Here is an 18,155-nt window from a genome sequence, read left to right as displayed (position 1 = left end):
TTCCTGTATTTTCAAAATAGTAAAATCATGCTATTTTCAAAATAGTAAAAACATCACTTAGATGGAAAAATGTATTCAAAAATACATCCTTTTCATAAAGTACAGAAAAGTATATTACAAAACATGTTAAATTGGGCTGATAAGAACAAGATATTTTCCCCAAAATATACTTTATTCATGAAAAATTGTCAGATTGGACTGATAAGAACAGATTTCCCCAAAATATACTTTACTTTTAAAAACTGTAAAATGATATGTTAAAACATGTCAAATTGGAATGAAAACATTTGTAGAAGTATATTCCAAAACATTTCAAGTTGGACATTACAAAAGGTGCAGTGCAATTCAACATTTCTCTTTGGAGCATGTTGCACTTTGAGGCTTGAATATTGTTACAGACTTGCGTATCTGGCTGTTCCCTGCTGATTTAGTGATATAAAGGCGGTGTTGTTGGTAGGAGGAGGCACTCAGTCTGTTTCCGGATGTACTGATCGAAGGTTATGCAGTGTGCAGCATGGCGCTTATGGTACAGCTACTGTGCAAGCGGATGGGCGGTGTTTCCAGAGGGTTTAATCGGAAAGTTTCCTGCGAAAGCGCTTTTCACTGCAGGGTCACCGCCCGCCAGTGCAGTCACCCGAAATTGCTCGCAGCGAACGCGCTGTGCCCAACCAGAGCGGTGAGTTACAAACTCGGCAAATGCAATGTCCATTTGTATTGCCAATAAATAAGGTTTCACAGAGAAAGCAACGCGAGCTAAGTTAGGAAACTCGGTGTTGCATTGTTTGATCCTCATGGGTCCAAAATGTAAGGCATAAGAATGGGGAAAGTGCTGATATCTGGAATTCAGTTTATTCTGTCCCCTGTGTGAATTCACTAATTATCATTGGAGGGGAGAGGGGGATACAAAGTGCGATGAGAATTTGAGGCTGCATCATTGGATTTGGCAATGCCAGAATTTGGCCTTGGCAAAAATCGGCTTTGAGCACTTGTGGTATGGAGTGATGTTTAAAGGGCATTCAGGTGGTCTCTTCATCCACTTAAACAACTCGAGCGCTTACTGCAGCATTCATTTTAAGAATATGTATTCAAATGTTCATTGGATAGACATATGGACGATAAGGGAATAGTGTAGATGGGCTTTAGAGTGGTTTCACAGGTCGGCGCAACAGCGAGGGCCGAAGGGCCTGTACTGCGCTGTAATGTTCTATGTATCGGTCAGAAATTGGAACTCTCCCTGTAGACATATGTGTACAAAATTATCCCTTGCCTGGTAGAGGATGATTGGCAGCCCAAAAAACAACACGAGAGGTGCCAACTGAACTCTTTGGCACTCTTCAGCTATCACTTGCTAACGAGTATGATTGTCTACCTAAGAAACTCTATGTGGTGGGGTGGGGTGCTGTTTTCCTCTAGGCCGACGCCTGGTGCGGGACATCTTTTGGTATGTCATTGCACATCAGCAGACACATGGTCCTTGATAGAGTATAGGTCCGGTCCCAGTGGCAGGGAAACCTCGACGACTGCTGGAGCCTTCATCTGCCATCATATGGTTGATACCATATGAATATATTCCACCTGAGGACGTATTTTGGATTGCGCTTTGTTTGGTTCCTCCCCTCCGACCTTACCGTCATAGGTGTCACTGCCAGAAGCTTATGGTTCCCAACGCATTGCTCTCAGGATCAATGGAATGTTCAAGCCTCGCCACCATGGCAAGGTGGCATCCAAGGAAAGGGACTTTTGGGCACTAGTCTTAGACCAGTGGTGCAATATGGTTATAAACTGGCAAAGTTCTGCAAAGATGTTATTGAGCAGAAAAGTGAGACAGAAATAATGCAATGACAACTGCTCCGGGAGCAGAGAATTTATCTGAAGCTTCTGTAGTTACTAATTCAGCCACTTGTGCCTTCACTCGTGCAAATTTTAATGCCAGAGGCAACATGGATGATTCATGACTCAGCATTATAAGGTTCCGCCCATTTACAGGTAGAGTATGGGACTACGAGAAATGGAATTTTTGTTTTGTCACGTGAATGCACAGGCTCAAACTTTGCATATTAAAACAAACTTTGTGGCTTGTTTTAAATCTTTGGCAAGAAACATTATTTTACTCCGTGCCAAATATGTTAGATCTAAATGAATTATTCATTGGATCATTTCGAAGTTATCTTGTATAAATACTACAAGTGGGCGGTACGGTAGTACAGTGGTTAGCACTGTTGCTTCACAGCTTTAAGGTCCCAGCTCGATTCCCGGCCTTGGATCACTGTCTGTGCGGAGTCTGCACGTTCTCCTTGTGCCTGCGTGGGTTTCCTCCAGGTGCTCTGCTTTCCTCCCACAGTCCAAAGATGTGCAGGTGAGTTGGATTGGCCATGCTAAATTGCCCTTAGTTCCATAAAGGTTAGGTGGGGTTACGGGGATAGGGTGGGGTTGTGGTCTTTAATAGGGTGCCCTTTCCAAGGGCCGGTGCAGACTTGATGGGCCAAATGGATCCTTCTGCACTGTAAATTCTATGATTCTATTAGATTTTGTCAACTTACATTCAAGGAAAACAGTGGTATTGGTAAATAAGCAATTCAGTTTTATCTGAGAACTGAATAGCTATATCATTGGATTGGATTTGGATTTGTTTATTGTCACGTGCACCGAGGTACAGTGAAAAGTATTTTTCTGCGAGCAGCTCAAACAGATCGTTAAGTGCATGAAAAGAAAAGAAAATGCATAATAGGGCAACACAAGGTACACAGTGTAAATACATAGACACCGGCATCGAGTGACGCATACAGGAGTGTAGTATTAATCAGGTCAGTCCATAAGAGGGTCGTTTAGGATCCACTTCCGGGTGCGGCGATGACCAGCTAAGTCGCACGTTTCGGCAGCTCCCGGTGGAAAGGACTTTTGGGCTCTTAATAGGAGCCCCAGCGGCAATTTTAACGGCTAAAAACACTGTGCGGTAAACCAGAAGGGAATCCCCCTGGACACGGATGGAAAAAGGAGAGGAAAGTGGCCGGATTGCGGTGGATCCTCTAGAGCAGCGGCCAAGAAGGCAGGCACAAAGCAAGATGGCGTCGGAAGGAGGCAGTTTAATATGGGGCCCTGACCAACAAGAGTTCCTGCGGCATTGCGTGGAAGAACTTAAAAAGGAGATGAAGAAGGAGCTGTTGGCCCCGATATTACAGGCGATTGAAGGGCTAAAGGAGGAGCAAAAGACCCAGGAGCAGGAGCTTCAGGTCGTGAAGGCAAAGGCTGCTGAGAATGAGGACGACATACAGGGCCTGGTGGTGAAGACAGAGATGCACGAGGCACAACACAAAAGGTGTGTGGAAAGGCTGGAAGTGCTGGAGAATAATGCGAGGAGGAAGAATTTAAGGATTCTTGGTCTTCCCGAAGGGGCGGACGTCGGGGCATATGTGAGCACGATGCTGCACTCGTTAATGGGATCGGAGGCCCCGACGGGCCCGTTGGAGGTGGAGGGAGCCTATCGAGTTATGGCGCGAAGACCGAGGGCTGGAGAAATTCCTCGAGCCATAGTGGTGAGATTTCTCCGATTTATAAGGACAGAGAGATGGTCCTCAGATGGGCAAAGAAAACTCGGAGCAGTAGGTGGGAGAACGCGGTGATCCGCGTATATCAAGATTGGAGTGCGGAGGTGGCGAGAAGGAGGGCAAGCTTTAATCGGGCCAAGGCGGTGCTGCACAAAAGGAAGGTTAAATTTGGAATGCTGCAGCCGGCAAGACTGTGGGTCACACAAAGAACAAAGAAATGTACAGCACAGGAACAGGCCCTTCGGCCCTCCAAGCCCGTGCCGACCATGCTGCCCGACTAAACTACAATCTTCTACACTTCCTGGGTCCGTATCCCTCTATTCCCATCCTATTCATGTATTTGTCAAGATGCCCCTTAAATGTCACTATCGTCCCTGCTTCCACCACCTCCTCCGGTAGCGAGTTCCAGGCACCCACTACCCTCTGCGTAAAAAAACTTGCCTCGAACATCTACTCTAAACCTTGCCCCTCTCACGTTAAACCTATGCCCCCTAGTAATTGACCCCTCTACCCTGGGGAAAAGCCTCTGACTATCCACTCTGTCTATGCCCCTCATAATTTTGTACACCTCTATCAGGTCTCCCCTCAACCTCCGTTCCAGTGAGAACAAACCGAGTTTATTCAACCGCTCCTCATAGCTAATGCCCTCCATACCAGGCAACATTATGGTAAATCTCTTCTGCACCCTCTCTAAAGCCTCCACATCCTTCTGGTAGTGTGGCGACCAGAATTGAACACTATACTCCAAGTGTGGCCTAACTAAGGTTCTATACAGCTGCAACATGACTTGCCAATTCTTATACTCAATGCCCCGGCCAATGAAGGCAAGCATGCCGTATGCCTTCTTGACTACCTTCTCCACCTGTGTTGCCCCTTTCAATGACCTGTGGACCTGTACTCTGAGATCTCTTTGACTTTCAATACTCTTGAGGGTTCTACCATTCACTGTCTATTCCCTACCTGCCTTAGACCTTCCAAAATGCATTACCTCACATTTGTCCGGATTAAACTCCATCTGCCATCTCTCCGCCCAAGTCTCCAAACAATCTAAATCCTGCTGTATCCTCCGACAGTCCTCATCGCTATCCGCAATTCCACCAACCTTTGTGTCGTCTGCAAACTTACTAATCAGACCAGTTACATTTTCCTCCAAATCATTTATATATACTACAAAGAGCAAAGGTCCCAACACTGATCCCTGTAGAACACCACTGGTCACAGCCCTCCAATTAGAAAAGCATCCTTCCATTGCTACTCTCTGCCTTCTATGGCCTAGCCAGTTCTGTGTCCACCTTGCCAGCTCACCCCTGATCCCGTGTGACTTCACCTTTTGTACTAGTCTACCATGAGGGACCTTGTCAAAGGCTTTACTGAAGTCCATATAGACAACATCCACTGCCCTACCTGCATCAATCATCTTAGTGACCTCCTCGAAAACTCTATCAAGTTAGTGAGACACGACCTTCCCTTCACAAAACCGTGCTGCCTCTCACTAATACATCAAGGGAAACACCACTACTTTGAAACGGCAGAAGAGGCGTGGACATTTATTGTCGAGGAGAAACTGGAATAAGCGGGCTAGAAAAAGAACGTTTGGGACAAAGTGGTGGGGCGAATATGTGGGGTGAAGAGGGGGAAAAGGGGGAAGAGATGATTTCCCAAGTTGTTAATCCTGCGACCCTGTAACTTTTCTCTCTTCCCCATGTCGTAGGGGAGGGGGGGAGGGAGGATGAGGAGCTGGGGGTGCCGGCCATTGGGGGCGGGGCCAAATGGGAAGCGCGGGCTTTGTTCCTGTGCTGTGGTAATCATGGCGGGAACAGGGAAGCAGGAAGGAGGGGGCCTCGCACAGTGGGAGCCGAGGTCACGGGGGGAAGCCGAGGTCAGCCAGAGTTTGCGGACTTCTGGGAGCAACATGGGGGGTGCAATTACACTAGTGAGGGATCTAGCAGGGGGGGTGGGGGGGGTTAACTGGGTTGCTGCTGCTGGGGAGAAGGGGGAGCTGCTATGGGGTGGGGTGGTCGGGGCGGGAGGGCGCCGTTGGGGGGAGATACGGCTACGTGGGAACCGGGTGAGGAGCTGGATTGAAAAAGGAGATGGCTAGTCGACAAGGGGTGGGTGGGGGGGTTAGGGGGTAAAGAGCCCCCCCAACCCGGCTGATCACGTGGAATGTGTGAGGGCTGAACGGGCCGATAAAGAGGGCACGGGTACTCGCACACCTAAAGAAACTTAAGGCAGATGTGGTTATGCTGCAGGAGACGCATCTGAAACTGATAGACCAGGTGAGACTACGCAAAGGATGGGTGGGGCAGGTGTTTCATTCGGGGCTAGACGCAAAAAACAGGGGAGTGGCTATACTAGTGGGGAAGCGGGTAATGTTTGAGGCAAAGACCATAGTGGCAGATAGTGGGGGCAGATGCGTGATGGTGAGTGGCAAATTGCAAGGGGAGGCGGTGGTCTTAGTGAACGTATATGCCCCGAACTGGGATGATGCCAACTTTATGAGGCGTATGTTAGGACGTATCCCGGACCTAGAGGTGGGGAAGTTGGTAATGGGTGGAGATTTTAATAACGTGCTGGACCCAGGGCTGGACAGATCGAGGTCCAGGACCGGAAGGAGGCCGGCTGCAGCTAGGGTGCTTAAGGACTTTATGGAGCAGATGGGAGGAGTAGACCCCTGGAGATTTAGTAGACCTAGGAGTAAGGAGTTTTCGTTTTTCTCCTATGTCCACAAAGTTTATTCACGGATAGACTTTTTTGTTTTGGGAAGGGCACTGATCCCAATGGTGACTGGGACGGAGTACACGGCTATAGCTAATTCGGATCACGCATTGGGTGGACCTGGAGATAGGGGAGGAAAAAGAACAGCGTCCACCCTGGAGAATTGACATGGGATTATTGGCAGATGAGGGTGTGTGTTTAAGGGTGAGGGGGTGTATTGAAAGGTACTTGGAACTCAATGATAATGGGGAGGTTCAGGTGGGAGTGGTCTGGGAGGCGCTGAAGGCAGTGGTTAGAGGGGAGCTGATATCTATTAGGGCACATAAAGGAAAGCAGGAGGGTAGGGAAAGGGAGCGGTTGTTGAAAGAACTTCTGAGGGTGGACAGACAATATGCGGAGGCACCGGAGGAGGGACTGTACTGGGAAAGGCAAAGGCTACATGTAGAATTTGACTTGTTGTCTACGGGTAATGCAGAGGCACAATGGAGGAAGGCACAGGGTGTACAGTACGAATATGGAGAGAAGGCGAGCAGGTTGCTGGCCCATCAGAATTCAAAAGAATCGAGAAGAGTATTATGAGTTTTGTGTGGGCCGGGAAGACCCCGAGAGTGAGGAGGGGATTTTTGCAGCGTAGTAGGGACAGGGGGGGGCTGGCACTACCGAGCCTAAGTGAGTATTACTGGGCCGCCAATATTTCAATGGTGTGTAAGTGGATGGGAGAAGAGGAGGGAGCGGCGTGGAAGAGATTGGAGAGGGCGTCCTGCAGTGGGACTAGCCTACAAGCTATGGTGACGGCACCGTTGCCGTTCTCACCGAAGAAATACACCACAGGCCCGGTGGTGGTGGCTACATTGAAAATTTGGGGGCAGTGGAGACGGCATAGGGGAAAGACGATAGCCTCGGTGTGGTCCCCAATAAGAAATAACCATAGGTAGACTTCCGGGTGCGGCGATGACCAGCTGAGTCGCACGTTTCGGCAGCTCCCGGTGGAACGGACTTTTGGGCTCTTAATAAGAGCCCCAACGGCAATTTTAACGGCTAAAAGTACTGTGCGGCGAACCAGAAGGGAATCCCCCCTGGATACGGATGAAAAAAGGAGAGGAAGGTGGCCGGATTGCGGTGGATCCTTTAGAGCAGCGGCAAGGAAGGCAAGCAAAAACCAAGATGGCGTCGGAAGGTGGCAGTTTAATAATATGGGGCCCTGAACAACACGAGTTCTTGAAACGCTGCGTGGAAGAACTCAAAAAGGAAATGAAGAAGGAGCTGTTGGCCCCGATATTACAGGCGATCGAAGGGCTAAAGGAGGAGCAAAAGACCCAGGAGCGGGAGCTTCGGGTCGTGAAGGCAAAGGCTGCCAAGAATGAGGACGACATACAGGGCCTGGTGGTGAAGACGGAGATGCACGAGGCACACCATAAACGATGTGTGGAAAGGCTGGAGGCGCTGGAGAACAACGCGAGGAGGAACAACCTAAGGATTCTTGGTCTTCCTGAAGGTGCGGAGGGGGCGGACGTCGGGGCATATGTGAGCACGATGCTGCACTCGTTAATGGGAGCGGAGGCCCCGGCGGGTCCGCTGGAGGTGGAGGGAGCATACCGAGTGATGGCGCGAGGACCGAGAGCAGGAGAAATTCCTAGAGCCATAGTGGTGAGATTCCTCCGTTTTAAGGATAGAGAGATGGTCCTTAGATGGGCAAAGAAAACTCGGAGCAGTAAGTGGGAGAACGCGGTGATCCGTGTATATCAAGACTGGAGTGCGGAGGTGACGAGAAGGAGGGCGAGCTTTAATCGGGCCAAGGCGGTGCTTCACAAAAAGAAGATAAAATTCGGAATGCTGCAACCGGCAAGACTGTGGGTCACATATCAAGGGAGGCACCACTACTTTGAGACGGCGGATGAGGCGTGGACTTTTATCGTGGAAGAAAAATTGGAATGAGCGGGTTATTTAATAATAATTTAAAAAAAAAAAGAACGTTTGAAACAAAGTGGTGGGGCGAGTATGGGGGGCGAAGAGGGGGGTAAAAAGGGGGGAAAGAGGGGTTTTATGTTATTAATCCTGCGATGTGGTAACTTTTCTCTCTTCCACAGGAGGTGGTGGGGGGAGGAAAGGAGGTGGCGGAGATGGGGTGTTGGCCATTGGGGGCGGGGCCAAGGGGAAGCGCGGGCTCGGTTCCCGCGCTATGATAATCATGGCGGGAATAGGGAAGCAGGAAGGAGGGGGCATCGCACGGTGCGAGCCGAGGTCACGGGGGAAGCCGAGGTCGGCCAGAGTTTGCTGACTTCTGGGAGCAACATGGGGGGTGTAACTACGCTAGTGGGGGATCTAGCGGGGGGGGGGGGTGGGGGGGGGGTGGGAGGGGGGAATTATTGGGCTGCTGCTGCTGGGGAGAGGGGGGAGCTGGTATGGGGTGGGATGGACGGGGGGGCACCGCCTGGGGGGGACACAGCTGCGTGGGAACCGGGTGAGGAGCTGGAAAAAGGGGATGGCTAATCGACAAGGAGGGGGGGTAAAAAGCCCCCCAACCCGGCTGATCACGTGGAACGTGAGAGGGCTGAATGGGCCGATAAAGAGGGCATGGGTACTCGCACACCTTAACCACGTCTGCCTTAAGTTTCTTATGTTACAGGAAACGCACTTGAAACTGATAGACCAGGTGAGACTACGCAAAGGTTGGGTGGGGCAGGTGTTCCATTCGGGGCTAGATGCGAAAAACAGGGGGGTGGCTATATTAGTGGGGAAGCGGGTAATGTTTGAGGCAAAGACTATAGTGGCGGATAGCGGGGGCAGATACGTGATGGTGAGTGGCAAACTACAGGGGGAGACGGTGGTTTTGGTAAACGTATATGCCCCGAACTGGGATGATGACAATTTTATGAGGCGTATGCTAGGACGCATCCCGGACCTAGAGGTGGGAAAGTTGGTAATGGGGGGAGATTTCAATACGGTGTTGGAACCAGGGCTGGACAGGTCGAGCTCCAGGACTGGAAGGAGGCCGGCAGCAGCCAAGGTGCTTAAAGATTTTATGGAGCAGATGGGAGGAGTAGACCCGTGGAGATTTAGCAGACCTAGGAGTAAGGAGTTTTCGTTTTTCTCCTATGTCCACAAAGTCTATTCGCGAATAGACTTTTTTGTTTTGGGAAGGGCGTTGATCCCGAAGGTGAGGGGAACGGAGTATATGGCTATAGCCATTTCGTATCACGCTCCACATTGGGTGGACTTGGAGATAGGGGAGGAAACAGAAGGGTGCCCACCCTGGAGAATGGACATGGGACTAATGGCAGATGAGGGTGTGTGTCTAAGGGTGAGGGGGAGCATTGAAAAGTACTTGAAACTCAATGATAATGGGGAGGTCCAGGTGGGAGTGGTCTAGGAGGCGCTGAAGGCAGTGGTTAGAGGGGAGCTAATATCAATAAGGGCACATAAAGGAAAGGAGAGTAGGGAACGGGAGCGGTTGCTGCAAGAACTTCTGAGGGTGGACAGGCAATATGCGGAGGCACCGGAGGAGGGACTGTACAGGGAAAGGCAAAGGCTACACGTAGAATTTGACTTGCTGACAACGGGTACTGCAGAGGCACAGTGGAGGAAGGCACGGTGTACAGTACGAATATGGGGAGAAGGCGAGCAGGTTGCTGGCCCACCAATTGAGGAAAAGGGGAGCAGCGAGGGAAATAGGGGGAGTGAGGGATGAGGAAGGAGAGATGCAGCGGGAAGCGGAGAGAGTGAATGGAGTGTTCAAGGCATTTTATAAAAAATTATACGAAGCTCAACCCCCGGATGGGAGGGAGAGAATGATGGGCTTTCTGGACCGGCTGGAATTTCCCAAGGTGGAGGAGCAGGAAAGGGTGGGACTGGGAGCACAGATTGAAATAGAGGAAGTAGTGAAAGGAATTAGGAGCATGCAGGCGGGGAAGGCTCCGGGACCAGATGGATTCCCAGTTGAATTTTACAAAAAATATGTGGACTTGCTCGCCCCGCTACTGATGAGGACCTTTAATGAGGCAAAGGAAAGCGGACAGCTGCCCCCGACTATGTCTGAGGCAACGATATCGCTTCTCCTAAAGAAGGAAATGGACCCGCTGCAATGCGGGTCCTATAGACCTATTTCCCTCCTAAATGTAGACGCTAAGATTCTGGCCAAGGTAATGGCAATGAGGATAGAGGATTGTCTCCCGAGGGTGGTCCATGAGGACCAAACTGGGTTTGTGAAGGGGAGACAGCTGAATACGAATATACGGAGGCTGCTAGGGGTAATGATGATGCCCCCACCAGAGGGGGAAGCGGAGGTAGTGGTGGCGATGGATGCCGAGAAAGCATTTGATAGAGTGGAGTGGGATTATTTGTGGGAGGTGCTGAGGAGATTTGGTTTTGGAGATGAGTATGTTGGATGGGTGCGGCTGTTGTATAGGGCCCCAGTGGCGAGTGTGGTCACGAATGGACGGGGATCTGCATACTTTCGGCTCCATAGAGGAACAAGGCAGGGATGCCCTCTGTCCCCATTATTGTTTGCACTGGCGATTGAGCCCCTGGCAATAGCACTGAGGGGTTCCAACAAGTGGAGGGGAGTACTTGGAGGAGAAGAACACCGGGTATCTCTGTATGCGGATGACTTGTTATATGTAGCGGACCCGGCGGAGGGGATGCCAGAGATAATGCGGACACTTCGGGAGTTTGGAGAATTCTCAGGATATAAACTGAACATGGGGAAAAGTGAGTTGTTTGTGGTGCATCCAGGGGAGCAGAGCAGAGAAATAGAGGACTTTCCACTGAGGAAGGTAACGAGGGACTTTCGTTACTTGGGGATCCAGATAGCCAAGAATTGGGGTACATTGCATAGGTTAAATTTAACGCGATTGGTGGAACAAATGGAGGAGGACTTCAAGAGATGGGACATGGTATCCCTGTCACTGGCAGGGAGGGTGCAGGCGGTTAAAATGGTAGTCCTCCCGAGATTCCTCTTTGTGTTTCAATGCCTCCCGGTGGTGATCACGAAAGCTTTTTTCAAAAGGATCGAAAAGAGTATCATGAGTTTTGTGTGGGCCGGGAAGACCCCGAGAGTGAGGAAGGGATTCTTACAGCGTAGTAGGGATAGGGGGGGGGCTGGCACTACCGAGCCTAAGTGAGTACTACTGGGCTGCCAATATCTCAATGGTGAGTAAGTGGATGGGAGAAGAGGAGGGAGCGGCATGGAAGAGATTGGAGAGGGCGTCCTGTAGGGGGACTAGCCTACAAGCTATGGTGACAGCCCCATTGCCGTTCTCACCGAAGAAATACACCACAAGCCCGGTGGTGGTGGCGACTTTGAAAATTTGGGGACAGTGGAGACGGCATAGGGGAAAGACGGGAGCCTTGGTGGGGTCCCCGATAAGAAATAACCATAGGTTTGCCCCGGGGAGAATGGATGGGGGATTTGGAATATGGCAAAGAGCAGGAGTAACGCAACTGAAAGATCTGTTTGTGGATGGGAAGTTCGCAAGTCTGGGAGCGCTGACCGAGAAATATGGGTTGCCCCAAGGGAATGCATTCCGGTATATGCAACTGAGGGCTTTTGCGAGGCAACAGGTGAGGGAATTCCCGCAGCTCCCGACGAATGAGGTGCAGGACAGAGTGATCTCAAAGACATGGGTGGGGGACGGTAAGGTGTCGGACATGTATAGGGAAATGAGGGACGAGGGGGAGATCATGGTAGATGAGCTGAAAGGGAAATGGGAAGAAGAGCTGGGGGAGGAGATTGAGGAGGGGCTGTGGGCTGATGCCCTACGTAGGGTAAACTCATCGTCCTCGTGTGCCAGGCTAAGCCTGATACAATTTAAGGTGTTACACAGGGCGCATATGACTGGAGTACGGCTCAGTAAATTTTTTGGGGTAGAGGATAGGTGTGCGAGATGCTCGAGAAGCCCAGCGAATCACACCCACATGTTCTGGTCATGTCTGGCACTACAGGGGTTCTGGGTGGGGGTGACAAAGGTGCTTTCGAAAGTGGTGGGGGTCCAGGTCGAACCAAGCTGGGGGTTGGCTATATTTGGGGTTGCAAAAGAGCCGGGAGTGCAGGAGGAGAGAGAGGCTGATGTTTTGGCCTTTGCGTCCCTAGTGGCCCGGCGCAGGATATTGTTAATGTGGAAGGAAGCCAAACCCCCGGGTGTGGAGACCTGGATAAACGACATGGCAGGGTTTATAAAGTTAGAACGGATTAAGTTCGTACTAAGGGGTTCGGCTCAAGGATTCACCAGGCGGTGGCAACCGTTTGTCGACTACCTCACAGAAAGATAGAGGGAATGGAAAAGAAGAAGACAACAGCAGCAACCCAGGGGGGAGGGGGGGGGGAGGAATCGGACAGACTCTCAGGGATGTTATTGTATATGTATAGGCACTTGTTTTAGGTAATGTATATTGGACTGTTGGATTGTATCTTTGGAGAGTATTTATTCTTGACCAGGCAGTTGCCATTTAGTTTGGTTTTTGTTTCTGTTCATATATTATTTATTTATTTGTTTAAAACTGGCCACTGTTATTTATATTGCTTTATTGTTGTTTAAAAGAAACACTACGTACTGTTATGTTTGGCCAAAAAATCTTGAATAAAATATATATATTTTTTAAAAGAGGGTCGTTTAGGAGTCTGGTAACAGCAGGAAGAAGCTGTTTTTGAATCTATTTGTGCGCCTGTTCGGGCCTGTGGTTTCTACAATGGCTGTGAGATGATTTTGGGGCCAAATGTTCATATGACGGGTCAATCTACAATATCGCAAAGATATTAGAACTCCCGATGAGGCTGTCGCTAACAATGTGTTTACCTAGTCAACCTTGGCTTGCTGGTAATAGTCTCGCCCCTGATTCTGAAGGTTGTGGATTCAAGTGTTACTCCAGGACAACACGCCCTGTCCAAGACAGCACGGTGGCACAGTTGTTAGCACTGCTGCCTCACAGTGCCAGGGACCCAGGTTCGATTCCGGCCTTGAGTGACTGACTGTGTGGAGTTTGCATGGTCTCCCCGTGTCTACGTGGGTTTCCTCCGGGTGCTCCGGGTTCCTCCCACAGTCCAAAGATGTGCAGTTTAGGTGGGGTTAAAGTGATAGGGCAGGGAAGTGGGCCTAGATAAGGTGCTCTTTCAGAGGTTCGGTGTGGACTTGATGGGTCAAATGGTCTCTTTCTGCACTTTAGCGATTCTATAGGTTCTATGGAACATCTAGACTGGGGCTCCAGTGGTCCGCTGGGAGGGTGCTGCATTGTCAGAAAAGCCATTTTTCAGATGAGACAATAAACTGAAGCCCAGTTTGTCTGCTCAGGGGAATGTTTAAGATCCTATGGTCCCTTCAGAGAAGAATAATCTCAGTGTCTTAGACAATATTTAGCTCTCTATGAGTATCATTTTCAGAGTAACAATATTTAGCCATCATCTCTTAACTGAGATTTTGCTGAATGCAAACTGGTTAACTGTGATAAAGAGCAAAGAAAAAGGAGCAGGAGTAGACCATGTGGTCCTTCAAGCCTGTCCCTCCATTCAGTATAGCCTCAACTCCACTCACCTGCCCACTCCCCATGTGTCAAGTTTGCCTGAAAGACCAAACTTGTGTCAGTCTCTGCCACAAATACACTTAACGATGGAGCACCTACAACCCTCAGTTGTGTGCAGGGGTAGAGGGTAGATGTGGGCAGTGTGCACGGAGGCCCATGGATCACGTCCACATGTTTTGGCTGTGTTCAAAGTTCAGGGGGTTCTGGCAGGGGTTCCCGGATGTTCTGTCCCCGATTCTGGGTGTGGAGGTGGCCCCGAGTCCGGAGGTGACGATATTCGGTATGTCGGAAAGTCCGGGAGTCCAGGTGGGCAGCGAGGCTGACGTATTGGCCTTTGCTTTTCTGATAACCCGGAGACTGACCTTGATGTGTTGGCGGGACTTGGAGCCGCCAACTATGGGTGAGTGACTAGGCAGAATTCCTGCGGCTGGAGAAGGTTAAGTTCGCTTGCAAGGATCGGAGGAGGGGTTCGCTTGGAGGTGGAAGCCATTCATTGAATTCTTCAAGGTGGACTGAGGGGTCAGTGGTTGGGGGGGGGGGGGGGGGGGCGTCAGGGGGCTGTGGGAAGTGATAAGAGCGGGGAGTATAGGAAAGTGGGGTGTTGGTATCGGCAGAGGTTGGGGGTTTGTGGTTTCTGTTGATGTTTTCGTCTTTGATATTTTCATGTATATATGTAAGAAGCCTTGAATAAAAAATATGTTTTTTAAAAAACCCTCAGTTGAGGAGAATTCCAAAGATTCACAACCCTATGATTGAAGGAGTTTCTTCCCCTCTCAGTCCTGAATGTTCAGCCCCTTATCCTGCAAATATGCACCCCCCCTCCCCACCCAGTGTTCTAGATTCCCCAGTCAAGGGAAACAGCCCCTCAGTGTCTACCCTCTCAAGCCCCTTCAGAATCTTGCATATTTCAATGAGATGATCTCTCATTCTTCTACCTTCCCGAGAGTCTAAACCTAATTTACCCAGTGTCTTGTCATAGGACATCCTAGGAGCAGATACAGTGAAGCTCCACTGTACCACCTACAATGCAAGCACATCTTTCCTTAAATATGGAGACCAAAACTACACAAAGTTCTCCAGGTGTGATCTCACCAAAGCCCTATACAACTGTAGCAAGACTTCCTTATCCTTGTACTCCAATCCCATTGCAATAATGGCCAACATGCTATTTGCTTTCTTAATTGATTGCTGTTTCTGTATACTAAATTTCTGTGTTTGCATACAAACCATTAATCACTTCACGTAAAAAGTAATACTTTGTGCTTTACAACGTGGTGAGTATGTGGACGGTGCTCATTAATTGCAACATTTCTTTTTGTGTTTCCACAGTTCAGTAAAGAACTTTGCCCAATATGGAAGCCGACCAGATACTCCACACACAATCTCCAGTACTTCAGCACGATGCCTCCATCACCACCTGGAAAAAAAACAGCCAGTGGCACTAAAAAGGGTGGGGTAAGTGTGGCTGTGGTTAATTTTGATGAATAAAGAGGGATGGTAATTGAGTATTCACTGTCAAATAGTTGTACAGACAATGAGGTAAATTTTCTTATTCTTGTGCCCGCACGGCTGGACTCCTTTTGCAGGCATGTTACGCCCTCCCCCACCTGACTTTCCATTCGGATTGGGAATACCTCAGTGTAGTTAGAGTACAACTTTGCCAAACATTTGAATTAATCAGACCTTACTCTGGAAACATGAGCACAGAGTCTGGCACTTCAGTGCATCTTTGTGGGACTGCTGCACTGCTGGAGGTGCTGTCCTTTGGATGAGATGTTAAAATGAGGTCCATAATCGCTCTCTAAGATGGTTGTAAAAGATCCTGTGGCATTAGTTCGATGGCATTAGAGAAGCTATTGTCATGTCCTGACCAATATTCATCTAACAATCAACATAATTAAGACAGATTTTCTGGTCATCATCAGTTTGCTGCTTGTTGGATCTTACGGTGTGTAAATTGGTTCTTGCATTTCCTACATTATGACAGTGACTATGCTTCCAAAGTACTTCATTGGATGCAAGGCATTTTGGGACATCCTGAGGTTGTGAAAGTTAGAACATAGAACATACAGTACAGAAGGAGGCATTCGGCCCATCAAGTCTGCACCCACCCACTTAAGTCCTCACTTCCACCCTATCCCCGTAACCCAATAATCCCTCCTAACCTTTTTGGACACTAAGGGCAATTTAGCATGGCCAATCCACCTAACCTGCACATCTTTGGACTGTGCCCATCAAGTCTGCACCGGCCCGTGGAAAGAGCATCCTACCTAAGCCCATACCTCCACCCTATTCCCGTAACCCCACCTAACCATTTTTGGACATTACGGCAATTTAGCATAGCCAATCCACCTAACCTGCACATCTTTGGACTGTGGGAGGAAACTGGAGCATCCGGAGGAAACCCACGCAGACACTGGGAGATCGTACAGACTCCGCACAGACAGTGACCCAGCGGGGAATCGAACCTGGGACCCTGGCGCTGTGAAGCCACAATGCTATCCACTGTGCTACCATGCTGCCCTCGAGCACATTATATAAATGCAAACCTTTTTTTAGACCAAAAGTACAAAGATAATTATAGCTCAGGAACAGGCCCTTCGGCCCTCCCAGCCTGTGCCGATCCAGATCCTTTATCTAAACCTGTCTTTTATTTTCCAAGGATCTACTTCCCTCTGTTCCCCGCCCATTTATATATCTGTCTAGATGCATCTTAAATGATGCTATCGTGCCCACCTCTACCACCTCCGCTGACAAAGCGTTCCAGGCACCCACCACCCTCTGCGTAAAATACTTTCCATGCACATCTCCCTTAAACTTTCCCCCTCTCACCTTGAAATCGTGACCCCTTGTAATTGACACCCCTTGTAATTGACACCCCCACTCTTGGAAAAAGCTTGTTGCTATCCACCCTGTCCATACCTCTCATAATTTTGTAGACCTCAATCAGGTCCCCCCTCAACCTCCGTCTTTCCAACGAAAACAATCCTAATCTACTCAACTTTTCTTCATAGCTAGCACCCTCCATACCAGGCAACATCCTGGTGAACCTCCTCTGCACCCTCTCTTAAGCATCCACATCCTTCTGGTAATGTGGCGACCAGAACTGCACACAGTATTCCAAATGTGGCCTAAACAAAGTCCTATACAACTGTAACATGACCTGCCGACTCTTGTACTCAATACTCCGTCCGATGAAGGCAAGCATGCTGTATGCCTTCTTGACCACTCTATCGACCTGCGTTGCCACCTTCAGGGTACAATGGACCTGAACTCCCAGATCTCTCTGTACATCAATTTTCCCCAGGACTCTTCCATTGACCGTATAGTCCGCTCTTGAAATGGATCTTCCAAAATGCATCACATCGCATTTGCCTGGATTGAACTCCATCTGCCATTTCTCTGCCCAACTCTCCAATCTATCTATATTTTGCTGTATTCTCTGACTGTCCTCCTCGCTATCTGCAACTCCACCAATCTTAGTATCATCTACAAACTTGCTAATCAGACCATCTATACCTTCGTCCAGGTCATTTATGTATATCACAAACAACAGTGGTCCGAGCACGGATCCCGGTGGAATACCACTAGTCACCTTTCTCTATTTTGAGACACTCCCTTCCACCACTACTCTCTGTCTCCTGTTGCCCAGCCAGTTCTTTATCCATCTAGCTAGTACACCCTGAAGCCCATAAAACTTCACTTTTTCCATCAACCTGCCATGGGAAACTTTATCAAACGCCTTACTGAAGTCCATATATATGACATCTACAGCCCTTCCCTCATCAATTAACTTTGTCACTTCCTCAAAGAATTCTATTAGGTTTGTAAGACATGACCTTCCCTGCACAAAACCATGCTGCCTATCACTGATATGTCTATTTTCTTCCAAATGTGAATAGATCCTATCCCTCAGTATCTTCTTCAACAGTTTGCCTACCACTGACGTCAAGCTCACAGGTCTATAATTCCCTGGATTATCCCTGCTACCCTTCTTAAACAAAGGGACAACATTAGCAATTCTCCAGTCCTCCAGGACCTCACCCGTGCGCAAGGATGCTGCAAAGATATCTGTTAAGGCCCCAGCTATTTTGTCCCTCGCTTCCCTCAATAACCTGGGGACTCGTCCACCTTAATGCCTTTTAGAATACCCAAAACTTCCCCCTTCCTTATACCGACTTGACCTAGAGTATTTAAACATCCATCCCTAGCCTCCACATCCGTCATGTCCCTCTCCTTGGTGAATACCGATGCAAAGTACTCATTAAGAATCTCACCCATTTCCTCTGACTCCACGCATAAATTCCCTCTTTTGTCTTTGAGTGGGCCAATCCTTTCTCTAGTTACCCTCTTGCTCCTTATATACGAATAAAAGGCTTT

At 49.1% G+C, this 18,155-nt stretch overlaps 1 protein-coding gene across 1 annotated transcript in view; it reads left to right on the top strand.

The window, feature by feature from the left end:
- The first annotated feature begins 457 nt into the window (after positions 1–457).
- LOC140395400 (protein SCO1 homolog, mitochondrial-like) overlaps positions 458–18,155 on the top strand; it is a 34,241-nt gene continuing 16,543 nt past the window's right edge. The window contains exons 1-2 of the mRNA XM_072483110.1: positions 458–676; positions 15,105–15,230. Of these exons, the coding sequence (XP_072339211.1) occupies positions 515–676; positions 15,105–15,230 (288 nt within the window). The 5' untranslated portion in view covers positions 458–514. The remainder of the gene's footprint in view (positions 677–15,104; positions 15,231–18,155) is intronic.

Source organism: Scyliorhinus torazame, chromosome 18 (assembly GCF_047496885.1).
Source record: "Scyliorhinus torazame isolate Kashiwa2021f chromosome 18, sScyTor2.1, whole genome shotgun sequence".
In the NCBI taxonomy this organism is placed as follows: Eukaryota; Metazoa; Chordata; class Chondrichthyes; order Carcharhiniformes; family Scyliorhinidae; genus Scyliorhinus; species Scyliorhinus torazame.
This window is presented reverse-complemented; position numbering and strand designations above follow the sequence as displayed.